The sequence below is a fragment of the Mangifera indica genome, chromosome 20 (assembly GCF_011075055.1).
Source record: "Mangifera indica cultivar Alphonso chromosome 20, CATAS_Mindica_2.1, whole genome shotgun sequence".
NCBI lineage: Eukaryota > Viridiplantae > Streptophyta > Magnoliopsida > Sapindales > Anacardiaceae > Mangifera > Mangifera indica.
In genome coordinates, this window is record NC_058156.1 from 11379918 (window position 1) to 11405426 (window position 25509).

General features: G+C 32.7%; 3 protein-coding genes across 5 annotated transcripts; 1 reads left to right on the forward strand and 2 right to left on the reverse strand.

The window, feature by feature from the left end:
* Window positions 1–510: 510 nt before the first annotated feature.
* On the reverse strand, window positions 511–7780 carry LOC123204945 (ankyrin repeat-containing protein BDA1-like). Of its 3 annotated transcripts, XM_044621766.1 has the most exons (3): window positions 6995–7778; window positions 6465–6921; window positions 511–977 (listed from the first exon to the last, which is right to left on the reverse strand). In XM_044621766.1, the coding sequence occupies exons 1-3, from the start codon at window positions 7616–7618 to the stop codon at window positions 622–624; spliced, it is 1437 nt and encodes a 478-aa protein (XP_044477701.1). In that variant the 5' UTR covers window positions 7619–7778; the 3' UTR covers window positions 511–621. The 3 variants fall into 3 exon arrangements, with proteins under 3 accessions (XP_044477701.1, XP_044477699.1, XP_044477700.1); XM_044621764.1 differs by lacking the exons at window positions 6465–6921; window positions 6995–7778 and adding an exon at window positions 1508–2599 and having other exon boundaries at window positions 511–1434; XM_044621765.1 differs by lacking the exon at window positions 511–977 and having other exon boundaries at window positions 5985–6921; window positions 6995–7780.
* Window positions 7781–12205: 4425 nt separating this feature from the next.
* LOC123204944 (ankyrin repeat-containing protein BDA1-like) lies at window positions 12206–13867 on the forward strand. The gene is made up of 2 exons (XM_044621763.1): window positions 12206–12871; window positions 12945–13867. Exons 1-2 carry the CDS (start codon window positions 12215–12217, stop codon window positions 13773–13775), a joined length of 1488 nt encoding a protein of 495 aa, XP_044477698.1. The 5' UTR covers window positions 12206–12214; the 3' UTR covers window positions 13776–13867.
* A 9787-nt stretch (window positions 13868–23654) lies between these two features.
* Window positions 23655–25004, reverse strand: LOC123204946 (ankyrin repeat-containing protein BDA1-like). The gene has a single exon (XM_044621768.1). The coding sequence runs from the start codon at window positions 24969–24971 to the stop codon at window positions 24156–24158; it is 816 nt and encodes a 271-aa protein (XP_044477703.1). The 5' UTR covers window positions 24972–25004; the 3' UTR covers window positions 23655–24155.
* Window positions 25005–25509: the final 505 nt, after the last annotated feature.

The window sequence follows — 25509 nt, forward strand, 5'->3', positions numbered from 1 at the left end:
AAAAAGTAAATATATTTTATTGTGGTTAATAATTGTTTACTTTTAATGAACCTAATATAGTTCATGTTTAAAATATATGTTAAATGTATAGTATTATTTAATAAATTTATTATAATTTAATAATAAATTAAATTGATTAAATCAATCAAACTATAAAACAATAAGATAATAGATTTGATTATCGATCCGATTTTAAAAACATAACTTTAATATTACTTAGCAACTACCCTTCCAAAGATGCCCTCTGAATCACACACACTTAAATCTACCTTTATTTAACTAGCTAAATAAAACATGAGAACACTTAAATCTTCGGTAATTAAAAACCGTAATTAAATGACCATAATACCTTTAATCACATACACTAAGGAATCGTCAAAAGACGATCATATATACATAGGTAATAAACATTTGAACCTCCTTGTCTTAAAATTTATTACTGTAACATGTCAAATATCTAAAAACTTGAAATATTTATGCCCATAGTTGGGAGTTGAGATCCCATTTGAATTGTGAAAGAGACGAGTCCATTAAATATATCCAGAGAGTTGTTGTAACATTACAAGCAATTACAAAACATAAACAAGTGGCAGAAGCAATATATAAATTCACTATTACTATTTACAGCTGATTTCCCATCTTCGGTTGTTCAAAGCTTCCCAAACGTAGGTTCTTCCGGCGGCCATGCTGTGTGAGCTCCAAATGTTGGCAAGCTAAGAAAACTGGGATATAATATGTTGCCAGCAGACATACACCTATAAAAGGGATATAGAAGACTGGAAAGAAACTTCCGCTGTTGCCTATATTTTCAAGAATAGAAAGCCAATAAGAACCTTCCATCCAAGTTGTCATTATGAGAATGATTCTGTAAAATGGGAGGCCAGCTACAAGAGTGGAAATAAAGCACACAGACGTAAAAAAGGCCAAATAATTAAATGTCTGTCGGAAAGACTGCCGAATCATCTTCCCTGCAGCATGTTGTTCTGTATTAAAGATGGTGCTGGTGGTGTTACTGATACCAGTGTTGTTGGCTGCAGGCTGCAGATTGCCGTCATCTTGCCAATATCCTCCGGGGGGGCTTAATGCTGCTTGATAGGTGGCTGTGGCTATCAATATAGCCACCACAAGTAGTACGTTCCGGACTTCAAGAGGAACTTGATCAACTCTTCGGTAACCCAGCGATAATCTTTTCAGAATTTTTTCTGAACACGTTAAGCCACCAGAAAAGTACTCGGCTAGTAAAGTTTTTTTCGAATCTCTTAAAGACGGAAGATGGAGTTGAGATGCAGTTTTAGCTTTAGCAGCAAGTAGAATGTTACCAACAGCTGCATCTACCATACCTTGACATTGGCGAAGGTAGAAGATGTCCAAAGCTGTCAAACCTTTATTGTTCTTTATATTCACTTTCAGATATCCAATCAACAGCTTCACCATCTTCATAATTGAGGAGAAAATGAAATATTAGAAGCTTATATAAAGAAAATGACAAGGCAAATCGGATGCTTACCTCAGGTTGATCTACAGACACTGCTGCAGTATGCAATGGATTGTTTCCTTCCTCGTCCTTCCACTTCAGCATCTCCTCTTTGTCGAAGCGTTGAAGCCATCCTAACAAGACTTTAAAGGCTTTCAAACTCCCGTTTTTTACAGCCACATGTACAACAGTTTCAGATTTAACAGTCAACTCTTCGATTGATAATGGACAAACATACAAAAAGTCAGCCACACTGGATTCATCGTCTAGTTGAGCTGCATAGTGCAGAGGAGTAACCATCCCCTTTGCTTTAACACGGACAAGCTCACTGTCATGTTTTATCAACCATATTACAAGTTCCTGGTACTTCTCCTCCAAATCCAAATCACGGGGACTAAGCTCTTTCTGCTGGTGTTTTCCCTCCAAAGCCAAGTGGAGGGGGCTACGCCCAAGATGATCTCGCTTCCTAGCAAATGAAGGCTTTAAGTTTAGTATCTCCTTGGCGAAATGGATCTTTCCCTCCCTTGCAGCTGTATGCAAGGGAGTAGTCACAAATGATACTTGATCAATACGCTCTAAAACGTTGGGATCCTCTTCAAGTATTGAAAATAATGCTTCCACATCTCCTTCCATGGCAGCATTCTGCAATCTCTCATCCATGTCTGTGTGGGTGTTTAAAGAAATCTTTTTGCAAATTTTCTTTCAACTACAGGAGTAACAATGGTAGTTTGAGTTATAAGATGAAAATTAGGAGTCACTGTTTGCCTTGTGCACAGGACAGGAGAAATGAGCACCACAGATTCCTCTCTTTGGATAAGAAGGAACGAAGAAACATCAAAACTGAGAGTCTTGGTCAATGTTTTGAACAGCTTCTAGAGTATTCCTTCTCATTTTCTCAAAAATCAGAGCCATAGAAGACTATCGTCGCTATTATATGATCAATCTTCCATGAATTTCGATGCTCTCTACTCACACTGTCAATATGAATAAAACCCTAGATAAGAGATGCTTGTGAACGAATCAGTCTTTAACATCATTCCTCTCAGATTTGCGAGCAATTTTGCCTAAGCTCATGCGTAACACCTAAGCTTATGTGTATCATCTTTCTCTAGAGGATTAGATTCGAACTGGGTTGATTTGGTAAATAATGAGGTGTGATAGGGTGGAGTGGTGACCAAGAGTTGAAGTTGTGAACGAGAGGTCATGAAGGTACGATGGTGGGGCTTCCATGCCAATAATTTCATAGAAAAAACATAGAACTTGTATCATAATTCTTGTGTTTTCATTGAGATGGGGGAGTTGGTAATGACTCGTTTTCAAAAAGAGCAACTCATTTTCAGGGCAGCTTCACCTGAATTTCCTAGCAATTAAAAAATAGTGAAACAATGCAAAATATTTCAAGTATAAGAGTGACAAGATAGAGAGAGAGAGAAATTTAAACGCCAAAAGACTAATTCCCACTCAATGTTTAATTTTTTTTTAAACTCTCACTATTTTAAATTTTAAAACCCTAAATATCTATCTATCATCTAATTTTTATTAAATTTTGTTATTAATATAAAAAGTAAAAACATCATTCAATCATTCTATTTGCAAAATAATAAATTTTTTCTCTTTTTATCTTAGTTTTGAAAATTAATAATTTTTCTTTAACTTAATTTTTAAAAAATTACTTTTTCTACCACCATTTAAGGTTTCTATCTTTTTCCCATTTGCAGTTGCCCCTAGATTTTTGAAAAGTTTAGTTTAACCCCACCTCTTCAACTTTAGATTACTTGAACATTTTGGCATCCTCTCCCTCCATCTTTGATGTCCTCTTTGGCCTAAAACTAAGCCAACATTAGCTTTACATTCTCTCAGATGCTTGAGCTATCTTCTAGCAATGATGTGATGTGATTATGTTTTTTTGGTGGGTAAAAACATAAAACTTGTATCTTGATTCTTGTGTTTTCAGTGTGATATGGGAGTTGGTAATGACTTGTTTTAAAAAAGGGAAACTCATTTTTATTTCATGGTAGTTTCACCTTAATTTCGAAACTATTTTATTTTTTAGTTTTTTATTGAGTACACAAATAGATACAAATTTGTGTATCATCATCTAATTATGTGTTTTTTTATCTTTAACTCAAAATCACCTAATTACATAATAACATATATATGTATTTATTTATGTATTCAAAATAGATACATATAGTTTTATTAAATAATTAAATATTGAAATAATAAAAAACATTTCAAGTTTGAAAGTGACAAGACTGAGGGAGAATTTTAGGAGTCTATCTTTTTTTTAATAAAAAATTTTATTCAAATTAGATTTTTGTGTTGAAAGTAAAATTTTTTATTTATAAGCTGGCCTTAAAACTATTATACCGAATAATTTAAAAGTCTAATGTTGATCTAATATCATAAGTTTTAAATCCAAACCCTCCCCTTTAGGAAATCCCATACTTTTGACATTCAATCAACCCATTAGGGCAAGTCATCTCTTTTTTCTCTAGGCAGTATATATGAGTGGGTAATGTTACCGGCACGTAGGATACATTAACCCTAAAAATGAAAATAGTATTTTGTAGATTCATTTCCAGTCATTGCTTGCTTGCTGCAGTGAGCTTCTGATTCTTACAGCGACCTTTCTTTTTCTATCTGCATGCATGGGCCAATTAGCCAGCGTATTCACCACTCGCTTTCTTTCAATTTACAAATTGGTCAATGTCGGCAGTGGGCATTTAAAACTCACCGAACTAACATGTGACAAAATTTCTTTAAACCATTAACTTTCAAATGTTTTTCATTTTCGTCCTTTCTCCTTAGTGCCAAGCATGTGTTTGACGATCAAGGCTTTGGAATTTAATTGTTTCTTTTTGGCCAAAACAGTTTTCCCCACCCCAAAGTTTGGTAAAATTCTAAACTCTCACATATAAAATTTTAAATATCTACCGTTCTTAAAATTGATTACATTTTTATAATACGAATTAACTTTAAATTAATCTAAATATTTAAGTTTGAATTAATTTAAATTAAATTTAAAATTAAATTATTTTTTTCTAATCAAGTTTAAACTTTAGTTTATTGATCTCATTCAACTGTTATTTAAAGTTAACGTGGATTGGATTTACTGTTAGTTATATACAGCCGTGATATTAAGGTTGAGTTATTAGATATTGGTATGGTAGATTAGTCATGTGAATAATATTTGAGTTATCATTTTAATAACAATTAAATTATATATATTTAAATATTAATTTTTCTATTAACGGTGTAATAGAATATTTTCGATAATCGGCGAGGAGGTACTGTTACTGTCACGGTAGGAATTATCGTATTTAAAATTTGAAATCGTAGATTCCACCGCTTGCTTGCTGCAGAGTTACTTCTGATTTCTTCTCAGTGACGTTTCTTTTTCCAACTGCACTCACAAATTTTTTACTCTTCACGCGCCAATAAGCCAGCGTAATCTCTACTCGCTTCCTGCCAATTTGCAAACCGGACCGGCCAATTTGACGGAGAATGGGCAAATACCGTAATCTAATTTTCACTAACTGTTTTGATATATGATTTGATCAAATTCAATAAAAACAGTAAATTGATCAAAATTCGTAGAATTGGGTTTGATTAACTTTTATTACTTTAACCTTTAATTTTAATTTTTATTCTAGTTTCCACAGCTTTTTTTTTTTGTTATATTACTATCTCATTTCATCACCTTAATTTTATCTCATTTCATCACCTTAATTTTAAAAATTCACAATTTTCTTCTAACCTAAGTTTTAAAAATTACTTTTTTCCCTTAACATTTATTTTTCTTTTCTATATTTTCTAACCACTAGAATTTGGCTGACAAACTACCTTCTTCAGCCTAGTCTCTCTCCCTCCCGGCATTCTCTCCAACCAAAATCTAATACCAATTTTTTTTTTTTTTCACATTTAATGGTCAAATATCTCATTGACTATTACTGATCAGAACTTGGATCCTTCAACTGCAAGTATTGGTATGATCTAAATGTCAATTTGAAATATTTAGTTGTTAATTTGAAGTTAATTTTAAGCAAGCAATAATTGTAGATTTCATTAACTAAAAAAAATTATTTATCCTCATTAAAATCAAGAAGGGCATGGTAATTGGTAGCTTTAAATTATTCACCCTAGGCCATTATTTTTGTAGTTGGCAAAATAAATTCAAACACTAAACCATCTCAAAAACAATTATAAGAATATAATTCAGCCTCACCTTTGAAGTTTCAATAATTTCCGGTAATTACTATTATTCGAAATCTAACTAGCTAAATAAAACACGAGAACACTTAAATCTTCCGGTAATTAAAAACCGTAATTAAATGACCATAATACCTTTAATCACATACACTAAGGAATCGTCAAAAGACGATCATATATACATAGGTAATAAACATTTGAACTTCCTTGTCTTAAAATTTATTACTGTAACATGTCAAATATCTAAAAACTTGAAATATTTATGCCCATAGTTGGGAGTTGAGATCCCATTTGAATGGTGAAAGAGACGAGTCCATTAAATATATCCAGAGACTTGTTGTAACATTACAAGCAATTACAAAACATAAACAAGTGGCAGAAGCAATATATAAATTCACTATTACTATTTACAGCTGATTTCATATCTTCGGTTGTTCAAAGCTTCCCATACGTAGGTTCTTCCGGCGGCCATGCCGTGTGAGCTCCGAATGTTGGCCATCTAAGAAAGATGGGATACAATATGTTGCAAGAACACTTACAAACAGAAAAATGATAAACAAGGGGCCTAGAGAAAAACTTTCGCCGTACTCTATAGTTTCAAGAATAGAAGAAAAATAAGAAAATTCCATCCAAGATGTCATTGCGAGAATGATTCCGTAAAATGGGAGGCCAGCTACAAGAGTGCAAATAAAGCACACAGACGTAAAAAAAGCCAAAGAATTAAATGTCAAAAATAATAATTGTCCTGAAGACTGCAGAATCATCTCCCCTGCAGCATGTTGTTCTGTATTAAAGATGGTGCTGGTGGTGTTACTGATACCAGTGTTGTTGGCTGCAGGCTGCAGATTGCCGTCATCTTGCCAATATCCTCCGGGGGGGCTCAGTGCTGCTTGATAGGTGGCTGTGGCTATCAATATAGCCACCACAAGTAGTACGTTCCGGACTTCAAGAGGAACTTCCTCAACTCTTCGGTAACCTAGCGAGAATCTTTTCAGAATTTTTTCTGAAAACGGTGAGCCACCAGAGAAGTACTCGACTAGTAAAGGTTTTTTTGAATCTCTTAAAGACGGACGATGGAGTTGACAGGCAGTTTTAGCATTAGCAGCAAGTAGAATGTCCCCAACTGCTGCATCTACGGAACCTTGACATCGGCGAACGTAGAAGATGTCCAAAGCTGTCAAACCTTTACTGTTCTTTATATTCACTTTCAGATATCCAATCAACAGCTTCACCATCTTCACAATTGAGTAGAAAATGAAATATTAGAAGCTTATATAAAGAAAATGACAAGGCAAATCGGATGCTTACCTCAGGTTGATCTGCAGACACTGCAGTATGCAGTGGATTGTTTCCTTCCTCGTCCTTCCACTTCAGGATCTCCTCTTTGTTGAAGCGTCGAAGCCATCCTAACAAGACTTTAAAGGCTTTCAAACTCCCGTTTTTTACAGCGATATGTACAACAGTTTCAGATTTAACAGTCAACTCTTCGATTGATAATGGACAAACATACAAAAAGTCAGCCACACTGGATTCATCGTCTAGTTGAGCTGCATAGTGCAGAGCAGTAACCATCCCCTTTGCTTTAACACGGACAATCTCACTGTCATGTTTTATCAACCATGTTACGAGTTCCTGGTACTTCTCCTCCAAATCCAAATCCCGGGGACTAAGCCCTTCCTGCAGGTGTTTTCCCTCCAAAGCCAAGTGGAGGGGGCTACGCCCAAGATGGTCTCGCTTCCTAGCAAATGAAGGCTTTAAGTTTAGTATCTCCTTGGCGAAATGGATCTTTCCCTCCCTTGCAGCTGTATGCAAGGGAGTAGCCACAAATGGTACTTGATCAATACGCTCTAAAACGTAGGGATCCTCTGCAAGTACTGAATATAATGCATCCACATTTCCTTCCATGGCAGCATTCTGCAACCTCTCATCCATGTCTGTGTGGGTGTTTAAAGAAATCTTTTGCAAATTTTCTTTCAACTACAGGAGTAACAATGGTAGTTTGAGTTATAAGAATGAAAATTAGGAGTCACTTTTTGCCTTGTGCACAGGACAGGAGAAATGAGCACCACAGATTCCTCTCTTTGGATAAGAAGGAACGAAGAAACATCGAAACAGAGAGTCTTGGTCAACAACATTCCACACTGAGCCACGAATTGACATGGCTTGACACTTTGGATAAACCGTTAAAATTTTTTCCCTTGTTCACAAAAACTCCGAAGTGTGCATTTGGTATAATAAATTTTTATATTTTTTATTACTTATATTATTTATATTTAATCCGTTAAATAATAATATATTAATATCTCTTTTAATACTATCAATCAAATACAAAAATTATTTATAAATATTTATTACATAAACATATTATTAATTTATTTTTATTAATATTTAAAATAATTTATTTTTATAATAATCTTTTAAGTTTTGATAATAAAATATTTTTTAATTAAGTAGACCCTAATTGGAGTCCTATCTATAGTATACATGCAGTTCAATTGAAGTACTACGTCATAATTTACGTTTGAATGAAGACTTATATGATGTTTTACAAATTACAACTAAAGGATGTCTCATGGAACATTTCACATCTAAGGGGACTCATCATATTTTACATCAAACAGAACTGATCTGATATTTTACATCTAATGGTAGACTCATGAAACTGTATATAAAATAATAAAAAACGACATTAATAATCTACATCCAAATCCAATTACCTTCACTTTATCCAACAAAATGATTAGGCGCACTTGGTTAGGCCATATAAAAATTAATATAGTAATTTATCTTTTATTCTGATTTCTCAATAAATAAAAAATTTCAAGAATTTTATATTATCATGATAATGTAACTTGGATAATATTTTTTAATAATTATACTTATAAATAATAAGTAAAATAAACTCTTAATGTTTTTTTTAATTACCACAAATCATACACCACCGAAACTTTTTATATTTCATATTATATTTCTTTTATTGATCCTTTTTACTACACCGAAAGTTACTTTGTGGGGCCTTTGTTTATTAATTTTTTTGGTTGTAAGTTTTCTTGCAGCATATTATATTCCTTTTTCGTTTTTTAAATCACCAACGTTGGAAAGTCACTTGGCATGGCCGCTGGAGAAACCTGCGTTTGGGAAGCTTTAAACAACCTAAGATGTGAACTCAGCTGTTGCTGCTATTTTTTATGTTATGTTGATAGAGTTAGCATTGTTTATGATGTTTCTTACATTGCCTGCAGAGCTGGACTATATGTGGATCCGGTCCAGAGGTCGATTAGACTATTTAATCGGTGATCAAATTATTTAATTGATTAAAAATAATCTTATATAATTTATCATTAGATATATTATCTAATTTATTTTAACAGAAAAATAAATTTAAGGGAAATTTAATTAAATACCCAAATTATGATCTAATTAAACATAATTTCCCAAATACATTAACACAAAACCAATATACCCAATTTATGTACAATGACCAAAATGCCCTGGTATAAAACCAAAACAAAATGAAGACCCCAACTATTGCAAAATCACCAACCAAACCCGTTAGCTCAAGGATTTGCAAGCCGTCCAACCCTGTGACTTTCTCTAGAGACGCAAATGGCAAATCAAGTTAGTCATATTTTTACAATTTGATGTAAAAATTTAGGCGATTGAAATGAACACTTTGGGTGTTTTTTATGTTAAGGTTTTGAGATATGAATTTTTGATTAAATGGCTTGAATCTTTCATGTTTTGGATGAATTTTGTTAAAATGCATCTTCTCTCTCCCATTTTGAACCCTAACTTTAATTTAGCTACTTCTCCTCTATAACTTGTTAAAATTTATCTTCTCTCCACCTTCAACTTCTCCAACTATTAGTGAACATTAAAAAATTAGCTTTGTTTGATTTGATATATACTGTTTATTTGGTTATCAGTTCATAAATCAAGTTAATTGAATGCACACTTTATTGTTATTAAAAAGTTGTCACAATTTTTTTTAAAGAAATACAGTTTATTGTATATTTTATATAAAAGTTGGCATAGACTTAAATCTAATATAATTAAATGTTTTTATATAAGTTATAATCCATGAAAAAGATTCCATACAAATTTAGAGTTCAATCACAATTTTAATACAAGTAAAAGACACAAAAGTTTATAAAAAGATTGATTAAATTTACTAGAAAATTAATTGATATTTAAGTTTTATAACTTTGAATCTAGTTGTTAAATCAAAACTTAATTATCTAGATTGAAGATCCACATGTCTCGTTGTATATTGATAAAACAAACAAGTTAGAATAATATATTTAAATATTTGAATATCAATTATTTAGTTTAACACTATTTTTTCAAAAGATTGAAACTCTATCTCTGGAAATTAAATTCTGAGGAATGGTTGCCAAAATAAAGTTGAAGATCTAGAGGAAGAAATTCAGTTTTTGAAATTAACCTTCTTGATTTTAATTGACATATGCTTTGGTTTTTCCAATAAAAATGTGGTGTTTGGGTAATAACCTAAGCCAATTCTACAATAGGTTTAAAGTTTTGTTTTGTATCAAGACAAACATGTCCTTTATTTCTAATTTCAGACTCATTTGAGAGTGAGTCTAATAATATATCTTTAAATTTATTTGTTCAAACATATTTACCATTAAGGGTGGACGCAAGTAACTTATTTTCAAACTTTTTTTTTTTATTTGAAGATGAATTTAAATAATATTTCTTCAATTTTGTCAAATTGAAGTGTGGGTGTAGGCCTACTCTAACAAAGTTCAAATCCGCCGCCGGGTGTGATTGGATGGAGTAGCGGAAGTTGTGAACATTTTTAATTCTAATTTCAGACTCATTTGAGAGTGAGTCGTGAATGTACGATGGTGGGGATTCCATGGCAATAATTCTAGAGAAAAAGCATTAGACTTTGTATCTTGATTCTTATGTTTTCACTGCATAATGACTCTTTTTCAAGAAGTGCAACTCATTTTTATTTCTTGGTAGCTTCACCTAAATTTCCTGGCAACTTCCTTTTGTCATTTTCATAGAATTAAATAGTCATATAATAAAAAACTTTTCAAGCGACTAGACTGAGAGAAGGATCCAGAAATAAGCATAAAGGTAGACTATCAACTTAACACAATGGAACTAGGGATGACAATGGAACACATAACAATATTGTATTAAATCTGAAATTGTCGAAACAATTTTGTATCTTCCATTATGGAGTTGCCCTTGTTACTGTTTAAAAGTTTATAATAGACAAGGTCACTAACTAATCTGGATTACTTAACGAAAAATAGTAATAATAAATTTATCTCTTAAGTTATTATTTTCAAACAAATTGTTGGACCATCTCTTTCAAACAGATTGTTTCTCACATGGAACAATCTTAGGTAATCTCTTTTGTGTATTATCTCTTAAGAAAATTACATTCGAATTGATTTGATTCAATAAAGAATGAGGTGTGATAGGGTGGAGTAGCGACGCAGAGCGGAAGTTGTAAATGCGAGGTCATAAAGCTACGGCGGTGGAGTTTCCATGCCAATAATTTCAGAGTAAAAACAAAAAATTTGTATCTAGATTCTTGTGTTTACACTGCAACATTTTTATTTAGTGGTGGCTTCACCTAAATTTCCTGCCAACTTCTTTTCGTCATTTTCATAACAATTAAGAGCAATGCTATATTTATTTAAGCGAGTTGCATCCTTACAATACAATAATTATTCACCAAGTGCCTTCCACGAACCCAGTTGAGTTGGTGACTCTGGTGCCTATTCGGCTCTCTCAAAAGATGACTGAACTGTCGTGCTACACCGCATTTGGTTTCCACGTCATCAGCCTTCGACCAAAACTATTGTTCTTTTGCGCAGAAAAAACAAAAAAAGGCAAAAATATATGAAAAGCATTTGAATAATAAAGACAAGGATTTTGAGTAAAAGTTATTTGAGTAAAACTATTGTTCGGATTCATATACAACAAGTTTGTTTCAAATTTATTTGAGTAAAAGTTAATTTAAACCCGAACAAGCTCACGAATCAACTGGATGTAGTCTACATCGGATAGATTATTAATATCATTAGTTATATTATTTTAAATACTATATATTTTATTATATTCTGGATATCTTTCAATTAGAGATACATACATGTATTAATATTTTAAAAGTAATGTTATGTATATATATTTTAATTTAGATATATAATTAATATATAATTATGTGATTAAATATTATTTTATCTTTAATTCAAAATTATTTAAAAAATTTTAGTATAGTGAAATTCATTAGAATGAATATTAAAAAAATTAAATCATCATATTTAAGTTTCATAAAAAAATAATTATTTTTTTAATTAATAGATAATAAAATTATTTTTTATAAACTGTAAAATATTATTTAACCTTTTTTTTTTCCCTTTTTTTGCCTCTTAATTAGTTTTATAGTCCAGACTAACCCATACCAAGTTCTCTATAAAAAAGAAGAATGAGCTCCTTATTCTCCGATAGGCTGAAAAATTTGCAAAATTGATCACTAATCGTAGAATGGAAGGCCCCAGCAGCATGGTGAGACTTGATACGTTGCGGAATCTACAGAGCCTGGCCAAGGAAGGAGATGTGGAAGCATTATTTTCAATACTCGAAGAGGATCCCAACGTTTTAGAGCGTATTGATCAAGTACCATTTGTGACTACTCCCCTGCATACAGCTGCAAGGGAGGGAAAGATCCATTTCGCCAAGGAGATACTAAACTTAAAGCCTTCATTTGCTAGGAAGCGAGATAATCTTGGGCGTAGCCCCCTCCACTTGGCTTTGGAGGGAAAACACCAGCAGAAAGGGCTTAGTCCCCGTGATTTGGATTTGGAGAAGAAGTACCAGGAACTTGTAACATGGTTGATAAAACATGACAGTGAGGTTGTCCGTGCTAAAGCAAAGGGGATGGTTACTCCTCTGCACTATGCAGCTCAAGTAGACGATGCATCCAGTTTGGATGAGTTTTTGTCTGTTTGTCCCTCATCAATCGAAGAGTTGACTGTTAAATCTGAAACTGCTGTCCATGTCGCCATAAAAAACGAGAGTTTGAAAGTCTTTGACGCCTTGTTACAATGGCTTCGACTCTTCAACAAAGAGGAGATCCTGAACTGGAAGGACGAGGAAGGAAACAATGCATTGGATACGGCATTTTCTGCAAATCAATCTGACGTAAGCATCCGATTTTCCTTGTCCTTTTCTTTACATAAGCTTCTAATATTTCATTTTCTCCTTAATAATGAAGATGGTGGAGCAGTTGCTTGGATATATGAGAGAGGATATAGAGAACAGTACAGGTTCGACAGCTTTGGATATCTGCTCTGAGGAAAATGAAGCTGTTAGGGACAATCCACTTGCTGCTAGAGCTAAAAGAGCATGTGATCTCTGTTGTCCTTCACTAAATATTCCAGTAGCAGTCATGAAGTTTCCTAGTCGCTTATCGCTAGCAAAAATAATTCTGAAAAGCCCTGGTCAGGTATACCAAAGCGTTGGTAAAATTCCCCTTGAAATCCGAAATGTACTACTTGTGGTAGCTACATTGGTAGCCACAGCTACCTATCAAGCTGCACTGAGCCCCCCGGGAGGATATTGGCAAGATGACGGCAATCAGCTGCCTGCAGCCAACAACACTGGTATCAGTAACACCACCACCTCTGCTATCAGTAACACCAACACCACCACCGCTATCAGTAACACCACCACCACCGCTATCAGTAACACCACCACGGCCGTCTTTAGTTCAGAGCCTTCTGAACAACACCGTGCAGGGAATATGATTCTGGGGTCTATAAACCAATTAGTATTTTTGGCAAGTAATTCTTTGGCTTTTTTTACGTCGGTGTGCTTAATTTTGACTATCATAGCTGAGCTCCCATTTTTTGAAATCAATTTTCTAATGATATCTCTGATGGTAACTTCGTATTTTATTTCTATTTTTGACACTTTTCACCCCACCGAAAGTAACTTTGAAAAGTCTGCTTCTATCATTATTCTGGCAGTAGGTATTTGTACAGCATATGTTATTGCATTTTATTTAAGCAGAGCCGGTGTAAAGATGCGACAACGTAGGGTGTAAACTTAGGAGCCTTCGTAGAAAAGTGAATTCAATTTTAGCTGCCACTTGTTTATGTTTTGTTGTTAAGAGCCAGCAATATTGTTTGTAATGTGATTGTCATCCCTGATTTTAATATATTCAATGAATTTGTTTCTTTCACCGTTACAGATTACAATGGGATTTCAACTATGATTATTGTAAGGACGTAGCTTATTATCCAATCCAATCATCTTAAAACATGTGAATTTGTAATATCACTCTTATCTGATAAATGTGTTAGGACTATTGAAATAAATATGATCAATTACAAAGCATAATTATAATCACATTTTTTTTATACAAAATTTGGTATATAAATAATATATTAATATATAATTGAGTGACTTTAAACTTAAAAAAAAGTTACACCTAATCATATGATAATATATCATATATATATTCAATTATATATTAAAATATATGAGCTCATAACATTACTCCTATATAATATGGATGAGCATTTCTAAAACACTCAAGGGCAGTTATGAAATGGACAATTATAAAAGAGAGAGGGGAAGAAAATTTGAGTTTATGGGTTAATTAGAAAGGTTATCAAGGTTGAGAAACTAATTGCATCCTTGGGTTTATTTGGGTAAAACGTCGTCATTTTGTTAATAAACAAGAAACTTGAATCATAAATTCAAACATCAAATTCAAACTATAAATTTAAGTTAAATTTGAGTTAAATTATTTTTTATTTGAATCAAACTCAAACCAATCTTAAATTTGGTTTAACAATCTCAAATTTAACAATTTTTTATTTGAATCAAATTCATATCAATAGGTGTTTGAATTCAACCTAGTTCGTATCTACCCCTTGCGCCTCCTTTTGCCTCGACATTTTCTTGACACAACTTTCTGATATTTCCTTATCTCCTCAATACTAAAAGCGGTGAAGTTGTTGATTGGATGTATGAAAGTGAATAAAAAGAACAGTAAAGGTTTGACAGCTTTGGACATCTTCTATGATCGCCATGGTTCGCCAGATGCAGCAGTTAGGGACATTCTACTTGGTGCTAAAGCTGAAACAGCATCTCCAGTTCTCAACTCTATTGTTAGCCTAAAAGACTTCCAAAAAAAAAAAATATCATTAATTTATTCGGTTTACAAAATTCTTTAGTCAAGGACACCATTGCTTTAATCTGTTTTAAGATAGTAATTAAATTTGAATATGTTTGTAGGGCGACAAATTTGCTATTAAGTGAAATTTGTTTTCTGTTGGACACAAATTTCTGTTGGATTCAATTTAATTTACATTTAAAAATTTATTATATCACTCATATATTTTTTTAATTATCACTTATATCATGTGAATGTTATTGATCTAATCTAACCTAAAAGGGGTATTAACTGAATTAAGTTCAAACACCCCCTATCTTAAGTTCAATTCAAATAAAAGATGAGCCCGCTAGAGTTTGATGAGTCAAAATTAAGGATAATTTAAGTTCAACTTCAATTTAAAAAATTTTAGTTTGGTTCAATTTAAATTCATTGCTCATATTCACGCTCTATTAACAAAACAATATCGTTTAACCTAGAAATTAACACAACTTCGTTTTAAAAATTATTTGACATAACTTGAATTGAGTCATAAGTCAAGTTTAAACCAAACTGAGTCATTCCTTGTAAGTTAAATCAAACTCTCTCTAATTGGAGTTTGGTTTGGTTTTAAAAACAAATTAACTCAACTTTCTCAATTCAAATTTAGGTTAAATTCAAATTAAATGAATTCAAACCTAACTAGGCTGAACTAGTTCTGTTTGGGTCCAATGCTAGTCCAACTGGTATTGATTGAATCTATTAAGACTTATTGAAATTCAAGTGATAGAGCCTCTTGAGTATTCTTTGTGATCCAAATTACTTTATGCACACACTTTCGAGTATATGATTAGGTATACAAATTATATATATCATCATGTGATTAGATGATTTTAAATTAAAAATAAAATGATACTCAATCAAATAATAATACACTATCTATATATCTAATTATATATTAAATAAGATTGCTCAACTTAAATAAGATTATTTTATGCACACACTTTTGGAGTATGATTTAAATCATAGTTATCAATATCCTATGATACAATACATGCTACGTATCTTATGATATGATACGATACATATAGAAAACTTATGTATTATAAAGTGTATTGAATTAATATGATATAATAAATGTTTAATACGATACGATGTATATTATTGACATAAATTGATACACTTTTTTTAAAAAAATGATGGTATAGTATGAGTGTTTATGAAAAATTTTTAAATTTTAAGAGTGTTTGTGATATTTTTCAATATGATGATATGTTAATTATAATTTTTTTAATATTTTATTTTTTAGGGGCGTATCATACAATATCATATATGATACATAATATAAAAAATTAGATTTTTGATACATGATTTAATACACGAATCGACTAAAATGGTTTGAGCTTTTTAAAATCATATATATATAATTTAATAAAATTAATTGAATTATATTTTTTCAAAACAAAATATAAACATGTAAAATAAATATTATATATACATATATATAAAATATACATTTAAAGAAAATAACAAAATAAATATTAAAAAAAAAGTTATATATCTAATTGTTTATTAAAAAATTTTGTTAAACATAGTTTTATATATACATATAATAAAAAATTACGGTTTATGGTTTAGTTCAATTTGAAAATCGCCTAAATTGAAAAAAAACGATTTAAAATTTTTTCAACCCAAACAAAACCATTTTACAAACCAAACCAAACTGTAATTTGTTCCGAATTATGTGCTCCCCTATTTAAGATCATGAGCTCTGAATGCAAACAAAACTTATGACTTCTAGAAAGGATGGTTACTTCATGTAAGTTTGGAAGAAATTGCTTGAAAACTTGAATATATGCTACCAAAGATTGATTTGTTCTCAAATACTTTTCATCTAGTGTTTCAGTCTTGACAATAGAAGTAGATAGCATGAATTTTTCACAAAAATTGGTACAATATTGATGTTAGTCTTCTAAGTCTCTAATACGATGTTCAAGGTCAAAGCAACGACAAAAAAAATTGAGAGAAAAAATATCAATTCTTTTATTGATTGATTGATTGATTGATTGATTGATTCAAGATAAAATACATCTTAGATGTAAATACTCTTGCTTCTTGATACAACCAACTAACAAGCATCTTGTCAATTCTGAAATTGATGTAAACAACCAACTAACAAGCATCTTGTCAATTCTGAAATTGATGTAAACAACCAATTAACAAGCATCTTGTCAATTCTTTCCCAAAACACATCATCATGATTTGGGTGTTTTTTTTTTTTTTACCTGAATTAGAGTTTGGTTCATCTAATTATTAAAACAAAATTTTGAAAAATAGAATGGGCAAAGGTTTACTGAATTGGTTACAGACTGCTTCTAAAAATCAGAGAGGAGGATGATTAAAAAGACTTTAATGTTATCAAGGTTGTTATACATTCTAGAAAACTTTAAAACACAAGGAAAACTCAAGTAAACTAAAAATTAACAAATTCAAAGTTAAAAAATAGAAAAACATGAACCATTCCACCTGAGAAATCCTTGTCAATGGAGAACTGACGTCAGAACAGAAGATTCAAGGCTATAGTCTTGAATTGAAAACCAGAGACGTGGAGAGAGACGCGAATGAAAGTGAAGAAAGCCACAAACATTTCGTTTCTTTTAATCTAACCAAAAACGACATCGTTTGCGTGAGGAAGACATGACTCGTGAGCTGAGTTGAACTACTCGGCTTAAAGCTTGGGCTCGGGCTCGATTTTGCTATCATATGGAGCTCGAGAGTGGGCTCGTAAATCCCTGGCTTGTTTCAGGCTCGAATAGGCTGAGCTCGATATCGAACTCGAACAAGCTTGGCTCGAATCCACCCCTGCTTGTGAATCTTTCTAAAATATTTTCTAATATAATATAAAATTTTGTCAATTTTCACACCAAACATTCATAATCGAAATAAGATAATTAAAATAAATATTGAAAAAATAAAACAAAATTGGCAGCCACAAATAATTTGTTATCGACACTACATGACAATTGCAGGTCTGACCCAAAAAACAAATTTTAAGCCCACTTCGAAAAGGCTCAACCCAATATTACAACATGTCAGACCAGACCCATTAACTCGATGGGTCAAACTAGAGTCAGCCCGACCCATTGACATGTTTATCATCACTCATTCAACCTAAAAAAAAAAAATGAGAGAGATGTGTGATGGAAGGATTCAAACCATTCATTTAATTAGACATTGACACCTGCAAAATTTCTCTCGTGCAAAAGGCAAACAGTAACTCATAATTTTCATTCTTATAACTCAAGCTATCACTGTAACTTCCATAATTGAAAGATAATTTACAAAAAGATTTCTTAAAACAGCCATAAAGACATGGAGGAAGGTTGCAGAGGATCCTCATGTTTTGGAGCGTATTGATCAAGTGCCATTTGTGACTACTCCCACTTCGCCAAGGAAATACTAAACTTAAAGCCATCATTTGCTTGGAAGTGAGACCATCTTGGGCGTAGCCCCCTCCATTTGGCTTTGGAGGGGAAGCACCTGCAGGAAGGCTTAGGCCTCGACATACAGATTTGGAGGGAAAGTTACAGGAACTTGCAACATGGTTGATAAACCATGACGGTGGGCTTGTCCGTGTTAAAGCGAGGGGGGTGGTTACTCCTTTGCATTATGCAGCTCAACTAGACAATTAATCCAGTTTGGCTGGGTTTTTGCATGTTTGTCCATCATTAATCCAAGATTTGACTGTTAAGTCTGAAACTGCTGTCCATCTCGCCCTCAAAAACAGGAATTTTAAACTCTTAAGAGTCTTGTTAAAATGGCTTCGACGCTTCAATATAGAAGAGATCCTGGACTGCGAGGACGAAGAAGGAAACAATGCATTGCATACTCCAGTATCTGCATATCAACCTGCTGTAGGCATCCGATTAGTGTCAATAAAGATTTTGTCTTGCAGCTCATTGATAAAATAGTGTCGTTTTAGAAAACGAATTTGTTTCATAAATGAGTTACAAAGACAAAACACAAATCCAAACCACAAATTCGAGGCAAATCTAAACTACTGATTTCAACAAAGAATTTGAATCTAACCGAGTTGAACGCCCTTAACTCGAATCCAACTTGGTTTAAAAAATGAGCCGTTTCTTCATATTTGAAGTCGGTTTGAATTCGAACTAAGCAAATTGGAACTGAGTTAAGCCGGTTTGGCTCGGATTCGGCCCTAAAAGCAGCTAGTAGTTAAAAACATATCGAATGCTAACCTCACGTTGATTTGCGGATACGGCAGTATGCAATGCATTGTTTCCTTCTTCGTCCTTCCGGTACAGCATCTCTTCTTTGTTGAAGCGTCGAAGCCATTCTAACAAGACCTTAAAGGCTTTGAAACTCCCGTTTTTAAGAGCGACATGTACAGCGGTTTCGGATTTAACAGTCACATTGTGGATTGAAGATGGACAAACATACAAAAAATCAGCCAAATTGAATTCATCGTCTAGTTGAGCTGCCTAGTGGAAAGGAGTAACCATCTCCTTCGCTTTAACACGGACAAGCTCACTGTCATGTTTTATCAACCATGTTACAACTTCGTGGAACTTTCCCTCCATGTCCGGATCTCGAGGACTAAGCCCATCCTGCAGGTGCTTCCCCTCCAAAGCCAAATGGAGGCTTTAACTTTAGAATTTCCTTGGCGAAATTTCTCTCAAATGGTACTTGATCAATACGCTCCATAACATAAGGATCCTCTGTAAGTACTGAAAAAAAATGCTTCTACATTTCCTTTTTTGACAAAATTCTGCAACCGCTCGTCCATGTGGGTGTTTAAAGGAATCTTTTGCCAAATTTCTTTGAATTATAGGAGTAACAGTAGTGGCAGTTTAAGGTAGAAGAATGAAAATTATGAGTTACTGTTTGCCCTTTGCAGCATGGGAGAAATCAGCACTGCCGATTCCTATCTTCCGATAAGAACTGCAGCATAGTCTGGTCAATGTTTGATTAAACCAACTAGTCTTTTATACAAAACAAAAGTGATGGAGCATCAAACCACAGTATATACAGTAAAACTATGGGCAGATCCTTTTAGAAAAAATGATTATCTTGTTAAATAATTGGTTAGGTGATTTTAATTTAAAATAAAATAATAATCAAACTCATAATAATATATTATTATATATCTAATTAAATAATTAAAGTATGCAAATATAGAATTGCTCAACTTTATAATATATTTTCCATCTCTTGGCCAACTACCACGCTCTTTGCACCTACTCTTCAATTTCCCCTTTTCTTTTACATATATTTATTATAATTAAGAAAAATCCATTAGCTTATTAACAATAAATTACCTTAGCTACCACAATTGACGATTAAGGTTTTTGTGATTGAATCAAATACTCTAGCTTTATAACTTTTTCAAAAACACATAATTATGATTGATTTTTTTTTTTTTTTAAACTGAAATGGAGTTTGGTTCATCTGATTAAAACATAACAAAATGGAGGTGGACATATCAACAAACCAGTCAAGTGCTCTTCAAGATCATAAGCTCCAATTGCAAACAAAACTGGTGACTGCTAGAAAGGATAGTTACTCCATATAAGTTCGGGTGAAATAGCTTGAAATTCATGGTCCGGCCCAGTGTTTCAAATGACTCAATAACTCATAATTTGAAATCGATTGCAAATTAAGTTAGAATGTTTCTTGATTCAAGTTCACCTTGAAAAAAAAAATAGTTTCACTTGAGTTTCATTCAAGTTCGTCAAACCAATATTAACGGTAGCTTGTGTTTGCTCGAATAAAAAATTATTTAGTTTAATTCAATTCGAGTTTGATTCAAATTCATGGTTTGAATCAATATTTCAAATTTTTAATTCAATTTTGTTCAAATCAATAGTTTGAATTTATGGCTTATTAGTAGGGCAACATCGTTTTACTCAAATAATAGATAAAACCATTTATTCGAACTATGAATTTAAGTTGAACTAAAACATAAATTCAAATCGAAGCAAACCACAAATTTAAACAACTGATTTGAGTCATGAATTCGAATTGAATTTGAGTTGAATACCTCCTAACTTGAGTTTAACTCAGTTTCAATAACGAGCCAAATCTTTTTGTTTGAATTCAATCCAAGTTGAGCGAGTTAAGTCAGTTATTGAGATTGAGCAGCTTGGTTTAGATCCAACCCTATCTCTACAGCTCTACCATTGTTCATTAATCAAGTAATGAAAACTTAAAAAATAAAAATCACCAATCCATGAGTAAAAGAAATAATAGAAAAGAAAAAGTATAATAACATAAGTAATATTTTAGGTAGAATAAACCTTTTCAATGTAAAGAAAAAAAAAAACCATAGAGATCTAACCATCGACTTAAGTCTAATATAATTAAATGTGTTTATATAAGTCATAATCTATGAAAAAGTTTCCATACAAATTTAGAGTTCGGTCACAATTTTAATATAAATAAAAGACACAAAGGTTTATAAAAATATTGATTAAATTTACTAGATAAGTAATTAATCTTTAGGCTTTATAACTTTGAATCTAATTGTTAAATCAAAATTTAATCATCTAGATTGAAGATTCATACATCTCGTTGTGTATTGATAAACAAAACAAGTTAGAATAATATATTTAAATATTTGAATATCAATTATTCAGTTTAACACTATTTTTTCGAAAGATTGAAACTCTATCTTTGGAAATGAAATTGTGAGGTATGGTTGCCAAAATAAAGTTGCAGATTTAGAGGAAGAAATTCAGTTTTTGAAATTAACCTCCTTGATTTTAATTGACATGTGCTTTGGTTTTTTAATAAAAATGTGGTGTTTGGGTAATAACCTAAGTCAATTCTACATTAGGTTTAAAGTTTTATTTTGTATTAAGACAAACATGTCCTTTAATTCTAATTTCAAACTCATTTGAGAGTGAGTCTAATAATATATCTTTAAATTTATTTGTTCAAACATATTTACCATTAAGGGTGGACGCAAGTAACTTATTTTCAATTTTTTTTTTATTTGAAGATGAATTTAAATAATATTTCTTGAATTTTTTCTAATTGAAGTGTGGGTGTAGGCCTACTCTAACAAAGTTCAAATCCGCCGCTGGGTGTGATTGGATGGAGTAGTGGAAGTTGTGAACATGAGGTCGTGAATGTACGATGGCAATAGTTCTAGAGAAAAAACATAAAATTTGTATCTGTTATAAATATAATAGAATGAATGGCAAGTGATTGAATTACAAAATGAGAATTATGATTTTATTAAGCTAAAGCCACGACAGAAAGGAAAAAATAAGCAAAAGAAAAAGCAAGAAAAAAGCTTAAGGGAAAGAAGTGTATATCTTTCACGAGGAGAGGAAGGCGGTATTTATAAGAAATTTACCATCCCTCCAGTCAACAAAAATAGTTTTCTTCTAAGCCAAGGTTTCAAAGCATTTAATGTTTTTACATTACTATTTAGCCAAAGTCAAATACATATGGTGGAAAAATCCACCATGTATCACAGTATCTTGATTCTTGTGTTTTCACTGCATAATAACTCTTTTTCAACAAGTGCAACTCTTTTTTATTCCTTGGTAGCTTCACCTGAATTTCCTAACAACTTCCTTTTGTTATTTTCATAGAATTAAATAGTCATACAATAAAAAACTTTTCAAGTTTAAAAGTAACAAGACTCGGAGAAGGATTCAGAAATAAGCATGAAGGTAGACTATCAACATAACACAATGGAACTAGGGATGACAATGGGACACATAACAATAGTGTATTAAATCTGAAATTGTCGAAACAATTTTGTCTCTTCCATTATGGAGTTGCCCGTGTTACTATTTAAAAGTTTATAACGGACAAGGTCACTAACTAATCTGGATCACTTAATAAAAAATAGTAATAATAAATTTATCAAATAATAAGAGATAGTTGAACAATTTGAATAATTTTGAATATAATTTTTTTTAATTTAAGGATGAGTTTAAAATTTATGTTTCAAAGAAGTAAATATACTTTATTGTTATTATTGTTATTGATAATCGTACAAATTTGATTTTAATGAACTTAATATGGTTTATGTTAAAAACATGTATTAAATGTATGATATTATTTAATAAATTTATTATAATTTAATATTAAATTAAATTGATCAAACTAGTCAAACCATGATTATTGAGAAAATCGGTTTGATCATCGATTCGATTTTAAAAACATTACTTTGATATTAACTAGTAACTACCCTTCCAAAATTGGCCTCCGAAAGGAAAATGTTATTACACTTCACTAAATAAATTGAAGCATGAGAACACTTAAATCTTGCGGAAATTAAAAAGAGTCATTAAATGACCATAATACCTTTAATCATAAACACCAATGAAACGTCAAAAGATGATCATATATACATAGGTAATAAACATTTTAACTTCCTTGTCTTAAAATTTATTACTGTAATATGTCAAATATCTAAAATCTTAAAATATTTATGTGCATGGTTGGGAGTTGAGATCCCATTTGAATGGTGAAAGAGATAAGTTCATCAAACATGTTCAGAGAGTTGTTGTAACATTACAAGCAATTACAAAACATAAACAAGTGGCAGAAAAAATATATAAATTCACTATTACTATTTACAGCGGATTTCCCGTCTTCGGTTGTTCAAAGCTTCCCAAACGTAGGTTCTCCCGGCGGCCACGCCGTGTGAGCTTCGAATGTTGGAGAGCTAAGATAGATGGGATATAATATGTTGCAAGAACACTTACAAGCAGAAAAAGGATAAACAAGGGGCCTAGAAAGAAACTTCCGCTGTAGCCTATAGTTTCAAGAATAGAAGAATAATAAGAAAATTCCATCCAAGATGTCATTGCGATAATGATTATGTAAAATGGGAGGCCAGCTACAAGAGTGGAAATAAAGCACACAGACGTAAAAAAGGCCAAAGAATTAAATGTCAAAAATGAAAATTGTCCTGAAGACTGCAGAATCATCTCCCCTGCAGCATGTTGTTCTGTATTAAAGATGGTGCTGGTGGTGTTACTGATACCAGTGTTGTTGGCTGCAGGCTGCAGATTGCCGTCATCTTGCCAATATCCTCCGGGGGGGCTTAGTGCTGCTTGATAGGTGGCTGTGGCTATCAATATAGCCACCACAAGTAGTACGTTCCGGACTTCAAGAGGAACTTCATCAACTCTTCGGTAACCCAGCGAGAATCTTTTCAGAATTTTTTCTGAAAACGTTAAGCCACCAGAAAAGTACTCGACTAGTAAAGTTTTTTTTGAATCTCTTAAAGACGGAAGATGGAGTTGAGATGCAGTTTTAGCTTTAGCAGCAAGTAGAATGTTACCAACAGCTGCATCTACCAAACCTTGACATTGGCGAAGGTAGAAGATGTCCAAAGCTATCAAACCTTAACTGTTGTTTATATTCACTTTCAGATATCCAATCAACAGCTTCAACATCTTCACAATTGAGTAGAAAATGAAATATTAGAAGCTTATATAAAGAAAATGACAAGGCAAATCGGATGCTTACCTCAGGTTGATCTGCAGACACTGCAGTATGCAATGGATTGTTTCCTTCCTCGTCCTTCCACTTCAGGATCTCCTCTTTGTTGAAGCGTCGAAGCCATCCTAACAAGACTTTAAAGGCTTTCAAACTCCCGTTTTTTACAGCCACATGTACAACAGTTTCAGATTTAACAGTCAACTCTTCGATTGATAATGGACAAACATACAAAAAGTCAGCCACACTGGATTCATCGTCTAGTTGAGCTGCATAGTGCAGAGGAGTAACCATCCCCTTTGCTTTAACACGGACAACCTCACTGTCATGTTTTATCAACCATGTTACAAGTTCCTGGTACTTCTCTTCCAAATCCAAATCACGGGGACTAAGCCCTTCCTGCAGGTGCTTTCCCTCCAAAGCCAAGTGGAGGGGGCTACGCCCAAGATGGTCTCGCTTCCAAGCAAATGAAGGGTTTAAGTTTAGTATCTCCTTGGCGAAATGGATCTTTCCCTCCCTTGCAGCTGTATGCAAGGGAGTAGTCACAAATGGTACTTGATCAATACGCTCTAAAACGTAAGGATCCTCTGCAAGTACTGAATATAATGCATCCACATTTCCTTCCATGGCAGCATTCTGCAACCTCTCATCCATGTCTGTGTGAGTGTTTAAAGAAATCTTTTGCAAATTTTCTTTCAACTACAGGAGTAACAATGGTAGTTTATGTTATAAGAATGAAAATTAGGAGTCACTGTTTGCCTTGTGCACAGGACAGGAGAAATGAGCACCACAGATTCCTCTCTCTGGATAGGAAGCAACGAAGAAGCACCGAAACATTGAGTCTTGGTCAATGTTTTAGAAGACTAGCTTCGCTATTATAATGTCAATCTTCCAAGAATTTTGATGCTCTCTACTCATACTGTCAATATGAATAAAACCTACATTAGAGATGCTTGTGAATGAATCAGTCTTCAGTACCACTCTCTTTAGATTTGCAAGTGATTTTGCCGAAGCTCACACTTTACAACCATCCCTTTCGTATATCAACTCCCCCTAGAGAACTAGATTCAAACTGAGTTGTTTCGAGAGGGGGGCGAACGAGAGTGTGAGTTGTGAATGTGAGGTCACGAATGTATTGTGGTGGGGCTTGCATGCCAATAATTTCAAAATAAAAACATGAAATTTGCATCTT